General features: G+C 46.2%; 1 protein-coding gene across 3 annotated transcripts; it reads right to left on the reverse strand.

Moving 5' to 3' along the window:
- Positions 1 to 1,231: 1,231 nt before the first annotated feature.
- Positions 1,232 to 14,997, reverse strand: ZSCAN2 (zinc finger and SCAN domain containing 2). 3 transcript variants are annotated; one of them, XM_023520997.1, is made up of 4 exons: positions 14,086 to 14,213; positions 11,866 to 12,380; positions 8,675 to 8,789; positions 3,876 to 3,993 (listed from the first exon to the last, which is right to left on the reverse strand). In XM_023520997.1, exons 2-4 carry the CDS (start codon positions 12,266 to 12,268, stop codon positions 3,987 to 3,989), a joined length of 525 nt encoding a protein of 174 aa, XP_023376765.1. In that variant the 5' UTR covers positions 12,269 to 12,380; positions 14,086 to 14,213; the 3' UTR covers positions 3,876 to 3,986. The 3 variants fall into 3 exon arrangements, with proteins under 3 accessions (XP_023376764.1, XP_011374434.1, XP_023376765.1); XM_011376132.2 differs by lacking the exon at positions 8,675 to 8,789 and having other exon boundaries at positions 2,386 to 3,993; XM_023520996.1 differs by lacking the exons at positions 8,675 to 8,789; positions 11,866 to 12,380 and having other exon boundaries at positions 1,232 to 3,993; positions 14,086 to 14,997.
- Positions 14,998 to 15,327: the final 330 nt, after the last annotated feature.

Below are 15,327 nucleotides of genomic sequence, written 5' to 3' on the forward strand. Positions count from 1 at the left end.
GGTACAAGGTAGCCTTTGTGGGGACTGGGAGAGGGAAGTGACCCAAGTCACACACAAGGCTTGCTGAGGTATATCTGTGGGCCAAACTGAGGGTGTAACAGTTGCCTTTTTGTTTGTTTGTTTTGCTTGGCATTTAACATATGTTTTTAATTGTCCCATGGCCATTCCCATGAACTTAGAAACAAATTAGTGACAAAAACTCAGTCCCTAAATACATGTACATCTAAGCCTTTGTTACAGAGACTAGGTGTAATTGAGTTGCGACCAGAGATGTGGCAGGATTAGATCTGCCAAAAGGACGGGAGCTTCTTGTTTTTTAGGGGAAGGCCATGCCTTTCCATCTAACACAGAGCCACACGAAGGCCGCTGTACACTGACCCCTCCTTGCCTCTGCAGACGCACTCTAGGAGGAAGAAGGACAGGCAGTGATGGACTGTTCACTCGCCTAGAACCACAATCTGTCATTTTTCCCACTTGATTCCAGCCTAATGCTGCAATTCCAGCTAATCTTGTTTCCATTTTTCCAGGATATTTTGTTTCTACCAGGTAGGGAGGAGTGAAAAAGGAAAGTGAATTAGAAAGTTTCAAAAAGGTTAGTATCAACTCTTTTCTCAAATTGAGACTTAGAGATCCATAATCTTCTTTAACCCAAATTTCAGAACTTAATGTCACCTGAGAAACCATCCTATTCATTCTCCCTTACAGGCAGGAAAGCTCTATATCTTCCCAGACAGATGAGAATCTTTCTTCTAGTGAAACCTGATGAAGACAGACAGGTCATGGGACTTCCTGTTCACAACCTTCCCCTAGCACCCAGCAGTGATGGCATTAAGGATGGGGGTTTCACAGCCTACGTGGTTTGGTTTAACAACTGTCACTGCTGAGGCTGGAAACCACCTCCTCATGCCTAATTTAGTTGATTCTGGATAGAGATGACTCCCGATGGCCTCCTCAGGACACCATCTGGCTCCCTAGTTAAAGCTGCTGCTCCAAGTATTGGCTGACAGACTGGATGTAGAGTTGGCAAAGGAGAATGGAAAGGAGTGTGTACTGGCCAAGCACACAGGTCTAGGTTCACCCAAATGTGTGCTCTTGGAAGTTATTGACTTTTACTCCCTGAAGATCTTGGACCACTTTCAGCCTGAGGCAGGAGGTGGGTGGGTGGGGGAGTGAGGTGTGAGTTTGCTAACTGACAGTCAAGTTCAGGTTTTTAACACACATTAAGACAAACTCAGGAAAAGAATGGGACTCTACTTTATTAGGCAGCACTGAGCATCCATCCTGAGCCATGTGTAGGAGGCGGTTCCACATTTCCCAGAAACACCTCTCATCTGCTCTTCTCATAACAACCCCCTTCGCCTGTTGTGATGCCCGTCTTTGCTGTCTGAAGGCTCAAGGGCCCGAGAACAAAGCCCGGGTAGTACCCTAAAATCAAGGGCAGTCTCTGTAGGACAATTCCTGATTCAAGCCCAGATCTCTCCAGGGGACAGATGACCTGTCCTCAAAACCAGCTCTTTCTTAAAAATAGCATTCTTAGTATACAAAAGCTATTGGGTCGAATTCTAGCTCTTCATGTATAAAATAAACAGAAGAACAAGGAAATGACAAGTGCATAGAGTGATGCTTATGGGGCTACGTGTCTGTGGGGTAGACACAAGCCCATCCTGCAGAGTGCAGGAATGCTTCACCTCTGATGAAAGAGAAATGACCACCCACCAGGGATAGGCAGCTGGCGGGGTCTCCACCTTCACACTCAAAAAGACAAAAACAAACAAAAAAAAACCCCTACGATTTGCCATAAGAGCTAGTGCATTCCCCCTGGCAGCCGACTTACCACAGGACAATAGCAGAGATAAAAGCAAACATGTAAATCTCCCCAGTTAACAGCTTTCCTGGAAGGCCCTGTTCAACTCTTATCAATGGAAAGGCTAAGGAGACACTGGTTCCAGGACACACTCCCTTGTGTTTTGGTGTTCCTGACACTTCCTAGAGAGAAAAGGACTTTATCTTTTCTCTATAGGAATTGGAGAAGTCTCTCCACCCTGATTTGAAATCAAAGCCCAGGACACAGAGCCAGGAAGAGCCAGTCTGACATGAGCAGGGGGCCTGGACTGCTAGCAGCTCAGGGTGAAGGCACCTTAGCCCAACGAAATGGCAGCACAACAACCAGGCGGCACCAACCGATTTCTGCTATTTCTCCGGGGACTCAGCCGGGCTATGGGCCATGCTGTCTTCTGTTCCACACGGAAAAAAAACACTCCCCCTATTCTACCAAAGAGGAAACTGAGGCACAGAGGATCAGGAGAGAGGGAGCCAGTCAAGCCATGAAAAAGACCCAACTTTCCGACCTTCCATTCCTACACTCTGTTCTTTGGGTTTGACTCCGACCACAAAGATGATGGGACCCTAGGAATGAGGATGAGCAGGGGTAAGATTCTGGCAAAAATCTCCAAAGACCAAGAACGGGTCTTCTAATGAGATACCCCCACTCGGGGGCAATGTGACAGCTCCCTCTCCTGGGCCAGTCCCCTCACTTTCCCTCTTCGCCATGTCAGTAAAGTTTCTCTTTCATGTGGGTTCTCTGATGTGTAATGAAATTGGAGCTGTTGCTGAAGCCTTTGCCACACTCGGGGCACTTGTAGGGCTTCTCCCCCGTGTGGATTCGCTGGTGTATAATGAGAACTGAATTCCAGCTAAAGCCCTTCCCACATTCTGGGCACCGGTAGGGCTTGTCCCCCAAGTGGGCCCTCTGGTGCATGACCAGGATGGAGCCCCGGCTGAAGCTCTTGCCGCACATGAGGCACTCGTAGGGCTTCTCGCCCGTGTGCGTCCGCTGGTGCACCACCAGCTGGGAGCGCTGGCTGAAGCCCTTCCCGCACTCGCCGCACTTGTAGGGCTTCTCCCCTGTGTGTATCCGCTGGTGCTTGATGAGGTTGGAGCTCCAGCTGAAGCTCTCCCCGCACGTCAGGCACTCGTAGGGTTTCTCGCCTGTGTGCGTCCCCTGGTGCGCGATCAGGCTGGAGCTCTGGCTGAAGCCCTTCCCGCACTCACCGCACTTGTAGGGCTTCTCCACCAGGTGGGTCCTGCGGTGCGTGGCCAGGTTGGAGCTACGGCTGAAGCTTTTCCCACACTCACCGCACTGGTAGGGCTTCTCTCCCGTGTGAGTCCTCCGGTGGGTGATGAGGGCGGAGCTCTGACTGAACCTCTGGCCACAGTCGGGACACTTGTACGGTTTCTCCCCGGTGTGGATCCTCTGGTGTCGGATCAGGTTGGAGTTGTAGCTAAAGCTTTCACCACATTCTTTACATTCGTAGGGCTTCTCTCCGGTGTGGATTCCCTGATGCGTATTAAGGCTGGACCGGTTGCCGAAGCTCTTGCCACACTCGGGGCACGAGTACGGTTTCTCCCCTGTGTGGGTGCGCTGGTGAGCGATGAGATTGGGGCTCCTGCTGAAACTCTTGCCACACTCGGCACACTGAAAGGGTTTCTCACCCGTGTGGATCCTCTGGTGGGTTATGAGGTTTGCGCTCCGGCTAAAGCTTTTCCCACAATCCCTGCATTTGTAAGGTTTCTCTCCGGTGTGAGTCGTTTGGTGTCTACTAAAGTTTGAACCATCACTAAAGCTCTTCCCACATTCATCGCATTTGTAGTATTTTTCTCCCGTGTGGGTCCGCTCGTGGGTGATTAGGTGGGATTTCCGGCTGAAGGTTTTCCCACACTGGGGACATTCATAGGGCTTCTCACCCAGGTAGGTGCCCTGAAGGCCTATGAGCTGTCCAACCTCCTTGCCCTGGGATGGCACCTCTCCATGGTCCTCACCTGGGCCATTTCTCTGGGGACCCCTGGAGCCACAGTCCCTCTCAAAGTCACTTTCCCAATCAGACTGCTGAACGCCTTCCCCTTCAGGCATTTCTGAGAAGATCTCATGTGACACCACCTCCTCAAATATGTCTTGATTAAAGTTCTCCCCATTTTCACTCTGGATCTCAAAATCTGAAATAATGAAGAAAGACGTACACTTTAGACTCAATTCCTTGTAATTATGAGAAAAGGAAACCAAAAGGGAAATCCTAAAAAATTCAACATCTAGTGAAAATAAAGAGGCTAAAGAATCCTTAAAATTTTTTTAAAACCAGGTTTACTTCTTTTTAACCAGTTATCTAGTTGCCAGGCCTCAACCTTTCTGGTAATCACCCAGAATTTCTAAGTCTTAAAACTGTAGGTTCTATGTCTCCACTTGTTTCTTCATTTAGAAATGAGGGCAAGTTAAAATTTGAAAATCCCAATCGAGGGAATGCTACAGGGTATATGATAACCCCCAAAGCTCACCCATGATGCTTAGTAGGTGCTCACTTCAATTCGATACATGAATGAGTTTTTTATTGCTATCACAGAAATTTCTCTAAAGTTCTCCTTTCAAAAGGAGCTTATATAATAATAATCTTGTGCACTAAAATATGTCTGGTGTTTATCTTATTAGCTGGCATGTAAATAAGACACAGACAAGAGGACAGCACCCCTGCAACAAGGACTCTAGCTGTCTATCGAGATGACTGGAAACTAGCAAGTGGGCAGTTCAAAAAGCCCTCAATTTTATCTGCAGTGAGAGCCTACAGGTAGACCTCGCATTGCTAATACAAAATGTCTACCTTCCTAGAATCTTTATTTCCAGAACCCTGTCAAACCCTCTACTGCCCAATGCTTATCAAACACTTGGGCAAAAGAAATCCCTGAAGAAGACTGCTGGAAGAATGAATATACACCCCCTTCCTTAGATTAGAGACTTTAATAAATCTGTCTCAGGATTAGGCCAGAGCAGCAGAGAGCTGTGAGCCTGGACCACATTGTTCTGACCCCAGCAAACTATGTTCATTGAACTGTGTGTTATTTTAATGGCTCCGGCTGACAGTGACGAACACTCTAAGGAGAATCATTAGAAATTAATGGCTGTCAAGAACATTAACACTGCTAGGAAGTTGTTGATGGCATTGTTTATACCCCACCATGTCCACTTGAGGAGCCTAAGGAGGACATTTTGCTCTGACCAAAATACCAAAAAGCTGCTCTTCTGAGCAACCAATTTGTGACTGCCTCACGCCTCTGAGTGTGGCTCAATTTTGCCTTGCCTGCTGGGAAGCTCGGGGCCAAAAGCTCAGAGTAAGAACACTGGATGTTTTCACAGCATGCTATTTGTATTCTTTCATTTCATTTTTTCCCTCCCATTATTTTCTTTTCTACTATCATTTCCTTGTACATTATTTCTATAAAGCACTTTCAGTTCTTTTTTTCAGAATTCTGTAGCGTATACAGAAATAAGTCAATGATTTATTGATAAAAATGATAAGAAAATTATTCCTAAGCCCTCAAATAAGACCCCCTGAGAAAGCAGATCCATCCATAACAGGGCAGGCAGTTAGCAAAATAATTACACAAAGTCCGGTTGACATTTCCATTATTAAAGCTTATTACAGTTAAATGCTCAATTCGGTGATTATTAGTTTCTATAACAATGTAAATTTCCACTTATGTGCATGGTAAAATTTGACATGTATCTTTCAGGCAGAACCTGAGTTCCACCTATGCCTATAAGTGTATTTAAACTTGCAAAATAGGCATGTAATTGCATTTCTTGCTCACACTAGCATATATGCTGCTGGTAATCTGTGAGCTCATATAATCGCCCTCCAGCCCCCTCCCCTAGATCTCCAGGGGATGGATGTCAGTATGAGGGACCTAATGCAGGCTTCCGCTTGGCCAGGGTTAGTAGGTCTGTGCTTCAACTTCCTGCAACAATGTTTTGCAAGTTTCTAGCACAGAGCTCTGCTATCATAACTCTCCTAAAAGGTGCTGTAGGCTGAGGCCCTAATTTATTTTTTGCAAGCTAACACGACCAAAAATATTTTTTTGATAACTCTAGTAACCATTTTCTTCTGAATAGGAACATTAGCTAATAAGGGTGTCACTGCCTTAAGATCAGAACTGGTATGTTCTGGAATGAGCTCAGACGCAACAGGGAAAACAAACTCAAACTTCGTTTTAGTGAGATTAGGAAGAGGATTAATTTGCAGACACCAATACATGTAAGGGCTTCCAAAAACAGCAGACACTGGACAGAAGCCAGTGAGGGAGGAAGTGGGTGAACAAGCATGGAAAATAGCATGTGGGAGGAGGATGGTACTCAGGGGAAGCAGACCTCAAAAAGCTCAGGCAGAACATCACTTCCTGAAGGTAAGGAACGCACCCTCAAGTTCGACAGTGCACTTAAAGACTGGGGTGAGCAGGACTGACTTCCTTGGTTCAGAGAAGCAAAGGGGGCGAGGCTACGACCAGAATCACACAGATGAGCCACGTGAGGAAAGAGCCTTTGACTCTCACGCGTTAAGCATGAGAATTATTAGTTAAATGAAGCCACCATCTCTGCAAAGGAAGATCACAAAGCAGAAGTTAAGAAAGAGCGAGACAACAGAAAGATGAAACGTGAACTGGCAGAACTCAGGAAAAGAGGGGGAGAAATCCAGAGAAATGAAGACGGATGTGAAGAAACACAAAGGAAAACAGACATGGAAAAACTAAACCAAAGGAACCAATACTTCAAGTACAATCTATAAAGGTATAAGAACCCTTGAAAAGTACACTGTATACCAAGGAAAACTAACCGAGAATGGTTAATAACGAGACTGGACAACAATGCAAAAAGATCAAATCACTTATTTGGAGGAAGGAAACCAACTGGTCTCAGATTTCTCGACAGTAACACTCGGTGCCAGTAGGTAGTGCAGCAGCAGCTACAAGGTACGCAAGAAAAGAAAATGTATGCCAAGGATTTTATGTTCAACAAAAATGTCCTTCAAAATAATATTCAATGCAATTGAAAAAAAGTGCTATTGAAAAACTCATAACTTCCAGTAAGTTTTTAATACAAATCTCAGGATTCCACTGATTAAAGGGACTGAACAGAAAAACAAACAAACAAACAAAAACCTGTACTACAAGTATAAAGTTTAGAGACAAACAGCTTTGGATATACACAATTTCATGGAATACTGTTCATATGAGCCCTTCTGGAGGAAACTAATAAATGAATTTCAGTAAACCAAGAGGTAAAGGGAACTCTAGAGCAGAGATTAGAGATGAAAACAATGCATTTGTTATTTTAGAACGAAGTCTAAAACCACCACGGCGGTTAGAGTGACAAGGGAATGTAAATGTTATACGGGTGATATAGAAATGACACTCTAATGAAAACTGGGGTTGGGGGAAGAAGATGGAGTATAGGATATACTCACTGATTGCCTTAATACCTGGGACCTCGAAGGATATCATTTAAAATTGACAAATCATGTAACTGAAGTATAAACGTCTTTAACTATGGAAAACAGTATGGAAGTTGCTCAAAAAATAAAAATAGAATTACCATGTGACTCAGTAGTCCATCTTCTGGGTGTATACTGTTTCCTAAGGAAAGAAAATCACTATCTCAAATAGGTATCTGCACCCCCATATTCACTGCAGCATTGTGTACAATAGCCAAGACAAGAAGATTCTTAGAAGTACTATTGAATTTCTGATGGTCTAATAGGCAAAAGAATAGTTTCTTGATTTAATGAGTATTTCCCTAACTTGTAAGGTTAAATTTATCTTGTGTAACTTGAGAAGTAGGGATCTCTTTCTGTGTAATTTATGAAGTAGGGGTCTAATTTTAGTTTTTTTCAAAATGGCTAGACCACTGTCCAAATGCCACTCGTTGAACGGTTCTTGAATTGCCACAGGACCTCTTCCCTCATGGGTCAGAAGATAAAAGCCACAACCATAGCTCGGTCTAAACCAGTGGTTCTTGTATTTTCCTGCCCTTGACACATACTCTCGACTCGTGTGCACAGCACATTCCTGTGGCTATTCACAGGGCTGTGTGTTCCCCTGCCTAGCCATTGGGCTCCTCTTTCTCTCCAGTGCTAGAAAGCATATCAGAACGAGTGTGAGGAAAACTGATGTCAATATGGAGATAAACTTGAATTTACTGTAGCTTGCTTAGAACAATGAAACTGGTCACTAACTGTGGCACTTTAGTGTGGGTTAGGTTCAAGGTTCTCGTAAAGCCCCTCCCACCTGATTGTGACAAACCGCTGCATCTCAACACTATGGTCAGAGGCATTGGTCTAAAATACAGAAGTGATTCCACACAGCTTCTGTCCAGGTCAGGCTCTCCCATCGAAACGCTGCCCTGAAAAGCCTACTGGGAACCTGATCAGACCTGAGTGACGGGGAACATTGTTCCACCTGAGCTCCGGGTGCTTGAAAGACTAACTGCTGATAAAAACAGAAATGAGTTCTGTTATGAGTTTAAATGAATGACGGCCAAACATTTTACAGTTATAACATTACATCTCTCTAACAGTTCTGTATGGTATAGGTTTCAAATACTTAAGTGGATTCAAAGTGATTTTGTTTTGAAGCTGAGAATTGTAGCTTTAGAAAGACATACATCTTTACAACTGTCCAACACCTTCCACTCCCCTTCTTGTTAAGAAAGATGAATGTTATGTGTTCGTTTGTTGTTAAGGGAGCATATTGCCGGGGCAGCAGGCTCCAGATAGGTAAGCTGTTGCCTGTGCCCACAGAAAGCCTGATGATGCCGGGGATGGCTGGAGAGGTCAGGTGTGACTCTTGGGCTCACCTGTTGGAAAAGAGTAGGTTTGAAGCTGACAGTCTCCATTTCTCTGTAGTACAGATGAAGAAGAACGAAAGAAAAGAAAACAAAGGTTCTTTGCCTTCTGGGATTTTATAGGTCCCTGGAAGAAATAAAACAAGTATTCACAGAAATAGGTAACAAACAAGATGGACTATGATAAAAAGCCAAGAGAAGAAGAATCCAAATGCTCTGGAGCGAAGACTCCTATCAGAGGTGATCGGAGATGACCCCAGCTGGGTGGAACCGGGGACAGGGAAGAGGGCCTGGAAGTAAGGACAGCTTTATGGAGTGAGTGGGTCTCCAAGGACGACCAGGATGTTATCACACAGGAACAGGACAAAGCCATTCCAAGTCAAAATTCAGGATGAATCAGGTGGGAGGGGCTTTACAGATGAATGCTAGAAAGCTCAGGTATGTTCAAGAAACAGCAAGACCAGGTCTGAATGGGGCAGGGGCTACAGCAAGAGAGGCCTGCTCAGGGCCATCTGAGTCCGGTCCCATAGGGCCAGGGGCTCCAAGAGGAAGGACGAGGTCACACTTGATTTGGAGACACTGGGGAACTCAGAGACTTTGAAGCAGGAGAGTGCCCGATCACTCAGGTAGGAGTGGAGCCGCTGCAGTGGAAGGGAAGGAGGCTGGAGGCAGGGTCCCTTTGGAGGCTGCTGCGAGAGTTCAGGTGAAACACCAAGAGCCTGAATTAGGGCTGGGGACTAAAATGTCCTTGGTTAACATAGCGAGAGAGGAGCTTATCCCTTAACCTATTAACAGAGGTCCAATTTTAATCAGAATGATAAGACACTTTAACTATGAGCACCTAGAGGTACCTGCTAGTCAAATATTAAACCACCGTGCTGAGTAAATGTGTCCAAATGTCACAAGCTGGTCAAACAGAATAGCGGTCAGGTGGTCTCATGCTGCGTAAATATTTGAGAAGGGATGACAATAACTGCAGGGACATTTGTTAAAGACCAACAAAGATGACCTCCAAGTCAGAAGTCAGGAGACTGACAAACCCGTGCTGGATGTCCCAAGAGAGATGAAGGCACGAAGCCCCCGCAGCAAGCCAGGTTGGGAGGGCTGTTGCAGTGGGTACCTGTGATCACCTGAGACACCTGCTGAGCTCTGACCCTCTGCCTTGTGATTTCCTCAACCAAATAACAACCCCCATAGCCTCTCCTTAGCCCCCAGCCTGTCTGGCCTCTTGGCAGCATCCAACTGAAGACCCTAACGTTCATTACACTTGTCCCTTCCATCAGGAGGCAGGTGAACCAAGTGTTTAAATAGGATTTTGTATTTGTTTAAATAGGAAGAGTAAAATTAACAGTTATTTTCCAAGGCCAAAGAAAATCAGATGCTTTGCTTCAGATAAAACCTAGGATCTACCACACACAACGTGGAAGCGAGCAGACTGGAGTTTGACTCCTGGCTCCACCTCTTAACAACTGTGGCCTCGAGTAAGGGCTGATCTTGCTGCACGTCCGTGTCCTCGCCTGTAAAATGACAGTCCTGCCCACCTCACAGGATTGTTAGTGAGAGGGGCAGGTAAGGTGCCCGGCGCAGGGCAGGGCTCACAGGAGGCCTTCAGTGGCAGTCCTTTTGTCCACAGGACGGCCTTCCTCACATCTCCCAAGTCTCTGCAGGTCATCACAACCTTGGCCCTTTCCTTTCCTTGATTCTCTTCCCAGTGTTCTGAATCCTTCAGACTAGATGCTTCTGACTTAGTCCCCTCTGTCTCGGTCCTCGTCTGCATCCCTTCCTTCCAACAGCCCACTGGGAACTATCACTTTGCATCCATCACAGATGAGATGACATGCGTGAGAACATGGGTGCTGTCCTCAGACCCAGGAGTTCGAATCTTGGCCCAGTTCAGCGTCATACTAGCTGCGCGACCTTAAGGGAGTCACTGAACTGCTCTCGCTCGCTCTCAAGGTGGTAGAGTTTCTGGGAATTTTGCGTATTAGATGCTAGGCACACTGCCTGGCCCACAGAAAGGGATGCATAAATGTTAGTCATCATTACTGAATCCTTTGTCACGTGTCCAATCTCCTCTCCTTCCTCTACTGTCCCCACCTTGGCCCAACCCCTATCACTGCACACCCGATGTCTAAGTGGCTTCCTGGCTGCTCTCCTGCCTCTAGCTTCTCCTCACTGTAATCAAACCTACATCCTGTTGCCAAACTCAGCTTCCTCCCATGCCCCTCGGGCCCTAGTTTAAGAACCTGCTGAGGCCAATGTCAGTCCAAGCCTCCCCCCAAACTCTGCTTCCTCCCACTTCCTAAAAACACACTTTCTACTCCAATCCGCCAGCCTTTCTTACTGTCACCTGAACTGTGCCACGCTGGGCCACCTTTCCAAGCCTCTGCTTAGCACAGCTCCTCTCAGATGCCACCCCTTCTGCCTGCCCTGTACCTTTCCAAATTCTACCCCAGCCTGCAACATCTGCTCAAGTGCCTCAACCTCCATAAAGCCTTCCCTGACCTCTCCTCTCCTGCAGTTCTCATCGGCACACAGGCAGGCATTTTCCACGGCCCTGAAACAGTCCTAGGGGCACAGGTAGATCATAATTAAATATGTGGTGATCAAGGGAGTCCAGTTTACAAGTGAAGAGCAGGATGGAGGCAGAGCAGTTAAACGGTATACCTGGGTCCCACAGCGTATTAGTAACACAGGACAAATACATTAGCCATTGCAAAGAACTCAAGTTTGTAATTCCTCTTTTAAGAGCCCAGCGTGACTTTATACCACAGAAAGTCCTTAGTTATTAGCTAGTTTACTTGTCATTCATCTTGGTTTCATAAAAATAATCACTTTTTAAAAATAAGATTTGGTTTTTCTAACTGCCGGATGTTTAGGTGTTTATTGCACAACCCAGCCAAGGGGGGAGGGTGGTTATAGGGTCTTCCCCCAGCCCTCCATTAAGCTTCCCAACCACAGAAGTAAAAACCATGCTTGCTAAGCACATGCAGCTCCGAGAGTGCTCCTCTAAGCCATCTCCTATACTGAAATTCTGGAAGTCTCACTGCACACAAGGGCATTAAAAAAGGTGATAATGTGCTGATTGCCTGCAGAGAGCGTAGAGGGATGGGGCTGTCCCCAACTCTGTCCCGGATACCACCTTCTCCTCCTCCAACTCGAAGGGGTGCTCCCACCCTCTCCCGTGAGGTTCAGCATCTCACCACTGTCCCGAAGGGTCTGGGTCAAGTCTTCCACCAGGGCCGCAGCCTCCTCGCTGCTTTCTGGCCGATGCTCTTGCAGCCAAGCCTGAATTTCTCTTGGCAGCATGGTCAGCATTTGCTCCTTGGTGTGCACCTCTGGCCTCAGCCAGCGCCGACAAAGCTCTCGAAGGCGGCCGAGTGCCCCCTGTGGCCCTCCAGCTGCCTCCTCGTGGGGGCTGCCCTTGCCAGCACTCTGAGGAAAGGGCTCGGATTCAGGGCCATCCTCCTGCAGCACAGCTTCTTGTACCCAAGAGTCATCCTCCAGGATCATGGTGGTGACCTCCTCCTCTTTTTCTTCTTCTTCTTGAGGCACCTGGACTAAGGGGCTCAGAGGAGTGGTTACTCTTGGCACCTCCGCAGCCATCACCCACGTTCTTGGAACAGTCACCCCAGGCTTCTAGCCTTTAACTTGAGTCTTCTCCAGTCAGGCTCTCTGAGAAGACACCTCCCTACTCAAATTTCAACAAGTAGCCCAGCTGAGAAATGAGAAAGGAAGAGAACCAGAATCAATAAGGAAACTATCCTAAAATGATCAAATTTACAGCAGCCCGGGTCAGGCTACCAAGTAATTTTTATATCTATCTGCAAATCAACACAAGTTTCCTGTCTCTCTTAAAGGAAAAATGGCTTATTCCTGAAAACCTGTATCTCTCTATGGCAAGAGAAGTTAAGAAGAATCAGAAACAAAATATACAGCACTTTTCTTTCCAAAAGACCAACGCAGGAGCATAAGAAATTCAAAGAGCTTTTGCAAGAAGAACCCGGGACTGAGTTATCTTGCCCTAACTCAGTTCACACTTGCTGCAGAGTGAGTGACCTTGACCTTACAAATCAGTCACCCAACCTCACTGATCACCTAATAAGCAGAGATAATAACACCTATCCTTCTTATCTTGCGGGAACATCTTAAAGATTAGCAATGGATCAGATGTCAAGAAGCTTTGTGCCTCAGTGGAAACAAGGCAATATCTCAACTGCATTATTACTATATTTTAAAGTATGATGTTTTAAAATGTTCATACTCTTCAATCCAGCCTTGGCCCCCTCAGGAATTTATCTTTAAAAATAACCATCTTTGCAAAGAGAAATTTATTTGTAAGGTCACACAACCATAGCATTCTAATTGCAAAAAAAAAAAAAAACAAAAAAAAACCGGACACATTAAAAATCCAGCAGCAGGGGAACTGTTAATAAATTATGGCACATCCATACAGTAAAATATTAAAAACTACATTGGAGTAATAATGACTACCTTTGGGGGGTAATGACTGAGAAGGAACTCAGAGGAGCCTGTAGGGTGCTGGAAATGTTCTATATATTGATTTGACAATGGTTGCACAAGAGTATACATATGAAATTTAAGATCTGTGCACACTGCTGTATTTTAAAACATTTTCTAAATTATGCTGACAAAGATTATTAATCGTTAATCATTTGAGATAATCCTCATAATATTATAATTATGGATACAAGCAAAACCAGCAAGGCATTAAAACCATAGAAACAATATGAACCCAATTCCCTTTAAAAATGAACAATATACACAGGGAAAAAAAAAAAACCCTGGATGGAGATTCTGCAAGATGTTGAGAGCAGTGAAGTGACAAATTATTTAAAGACTATAAAAATGAAAAAATATTTTAAAAAATCATTACTACATCATACTCAGATAACGACTCCCCCTCCCCCAAAAAAAGGGAAGACGAAGGAAAAACTTTTTAAAAGAACAAAACAGAAATGTTAGTAGGAAAACCGAAGCTCCCAGTGTGTATTTACAGTGACCAGAAGAAACTCAGGGATAACAGAACTATTGGGAGCTCGGGAAAACTGTTCCTAGTAAAGCTAATTCGCTGTGACCTGGGGCATGACACGCCCTCTCTGAGCTCAGTTTCCCCATCTGTAAAATGAGCTCCGCAGGATGTCGTCCAGTGTGCTTCCAGTCCAAACCCTGCGTCCCCGGCTGAATGTGCAAGGAGCTCTCCGTTGGGAGAAAAGCCCGAGTGAGTTAGCTAAGCGGACCCGCGCGTTAACCAGGATCCCCTCCCCGGGCCTCGGGCCGCGGACAGCGCCCCCAGCGCCCCTCCCCCAGCAGGCTGCCAGCACTGGCTCCAGGCCCGTTACTCTCTGCCTCGGGCTACTCCCCTGGGCCGCACGGCGCTAGGCCTGCCTTTCTGGGCTCACCTCTCCGGAGACCAGATCCTGCTCCGGCGGCGGCTCCGCGTGCAAAGCGCCCCGGGCACTGCACGGCCCCTCTCGATTCACGACAGCTCCGGCCGGAGGGGCACCGAGAACAATGGACGGGATGGGCCCGCCCCCCGCCGCACTCATTGGCTACCGAGAACGGCCCCTGGAAACTCTGCTTTCTGATTGGCGAATGCTGCACCCGAGACGGGGTGGAGGGGGAGGCAAGGCCGAAGGCACTGTGGGAGATGTAGTCCGCCCAGACTCCCTGGGCTACGGGCCTGGGGAAGGAGTTTTGGGTTAATACTTGGGCAGAGCAGGAGAGCCAGAGGCGGAAAATCCGCAAACTGGCCGTCAGGACCCCAGTATTGGCCAGAGCTGTGATCTGAAACAGGTCATTTCGCTTCTTTAAAGCTTCCATATATTTGTCTATAAAAAGTGAAAGTCGGATGGACTTGAATGTCTTTTTCAGCTGTGAACTGTGTGGCAATTGTTAGGCCCCTCGATGGCCAAAAGCAGTCCCCGAGCGGGAAACGGATCAGCACAGGAAAAGCCTCCTTCGCCCGAGCCCGGGGCCCCTAACCCAACTTGCGGATACGCGCATCTGGCTCGCTCACACACCTTTGTTTTTGCCCGTAGTATTCCTGCGTCTAGGGGAAAGCTCTGTCCCGCTTCTTCTGCCAGGAACGCCCATTCTTTTATCTTTCTCCTCTTCTGTGGAGTACCTGCGCCAGACAGATACTCCGCCCCCAGCACACCTGTTCGGCAGGTGAGTGCAGGAGGTTGGCCTCTATTGTGGTGTTCCCACTCTTGGCGCTCTTGAAGAAATGGCTATCCCGACGATGCTGTATGACAACAAGTAAGACACTGCCCTGAAATCCAAGGGGGAAATATAAGAATGGAGAGAAAAACAATCCCAATGGGCTGTGACAGAACAATTGTGTGTTTGTATAGAGCAATTATTGGAAGCACACACAAATGACTACATTTGTTATTTCAATTTTTATAATTTGCATTTCATGAAAATTTCATTTTATGAATATTCGAGAAATGTTTTATATTATTGATGATTTTAATCTCATTTTTACGAACTGATTGTTCAGATCTTCCTGTTTTTAAAATCGAATTTACCCATAAGAGCTCTTCGTATATTAAAAAAATGGTTCCTCTGTTTGTTACAGAAGTTGCTACTATTTTCTCAGTTTGCTGTTTGTATTTTGCTGTTTCTTTAAAATATAGAAC

Source organism: Pteropus vampyrus, unplaced genomic scaffold, assembly GCF_000151845.1.
Source record: "Pteropus vampyrus isolate Shadow unplaced genomic scaffold, Pvam_2.0 Scaffold286, whole genome shotgun sequence".
Lineage (NCBI taxonomy): Eukaryota > Metazoa > Chordata > Mammalia > Chiroptera > Pteropodidae > Pteropus > Pteropus vampyrus.

What these genes read in the sequence shown, in the direction of transcription:
- ZSCAN2 (XM_023520996.1), bottom strand. Translation starts at nt 14,506, where the DNA reads ATGGAAGCTTTAAAGAAGCGAAATGACCTGTTTCAGATCACAGCTCTG. An exon ending in AGGATCTGGTCTCCGGAGAG is followed by an intron (nt 3,994 to 14,085) that starts GTGAGCCCAGAA and finishes TCATTATTTCAG; the next exon opens with ATTTTGAGATCCAGAGTGAA.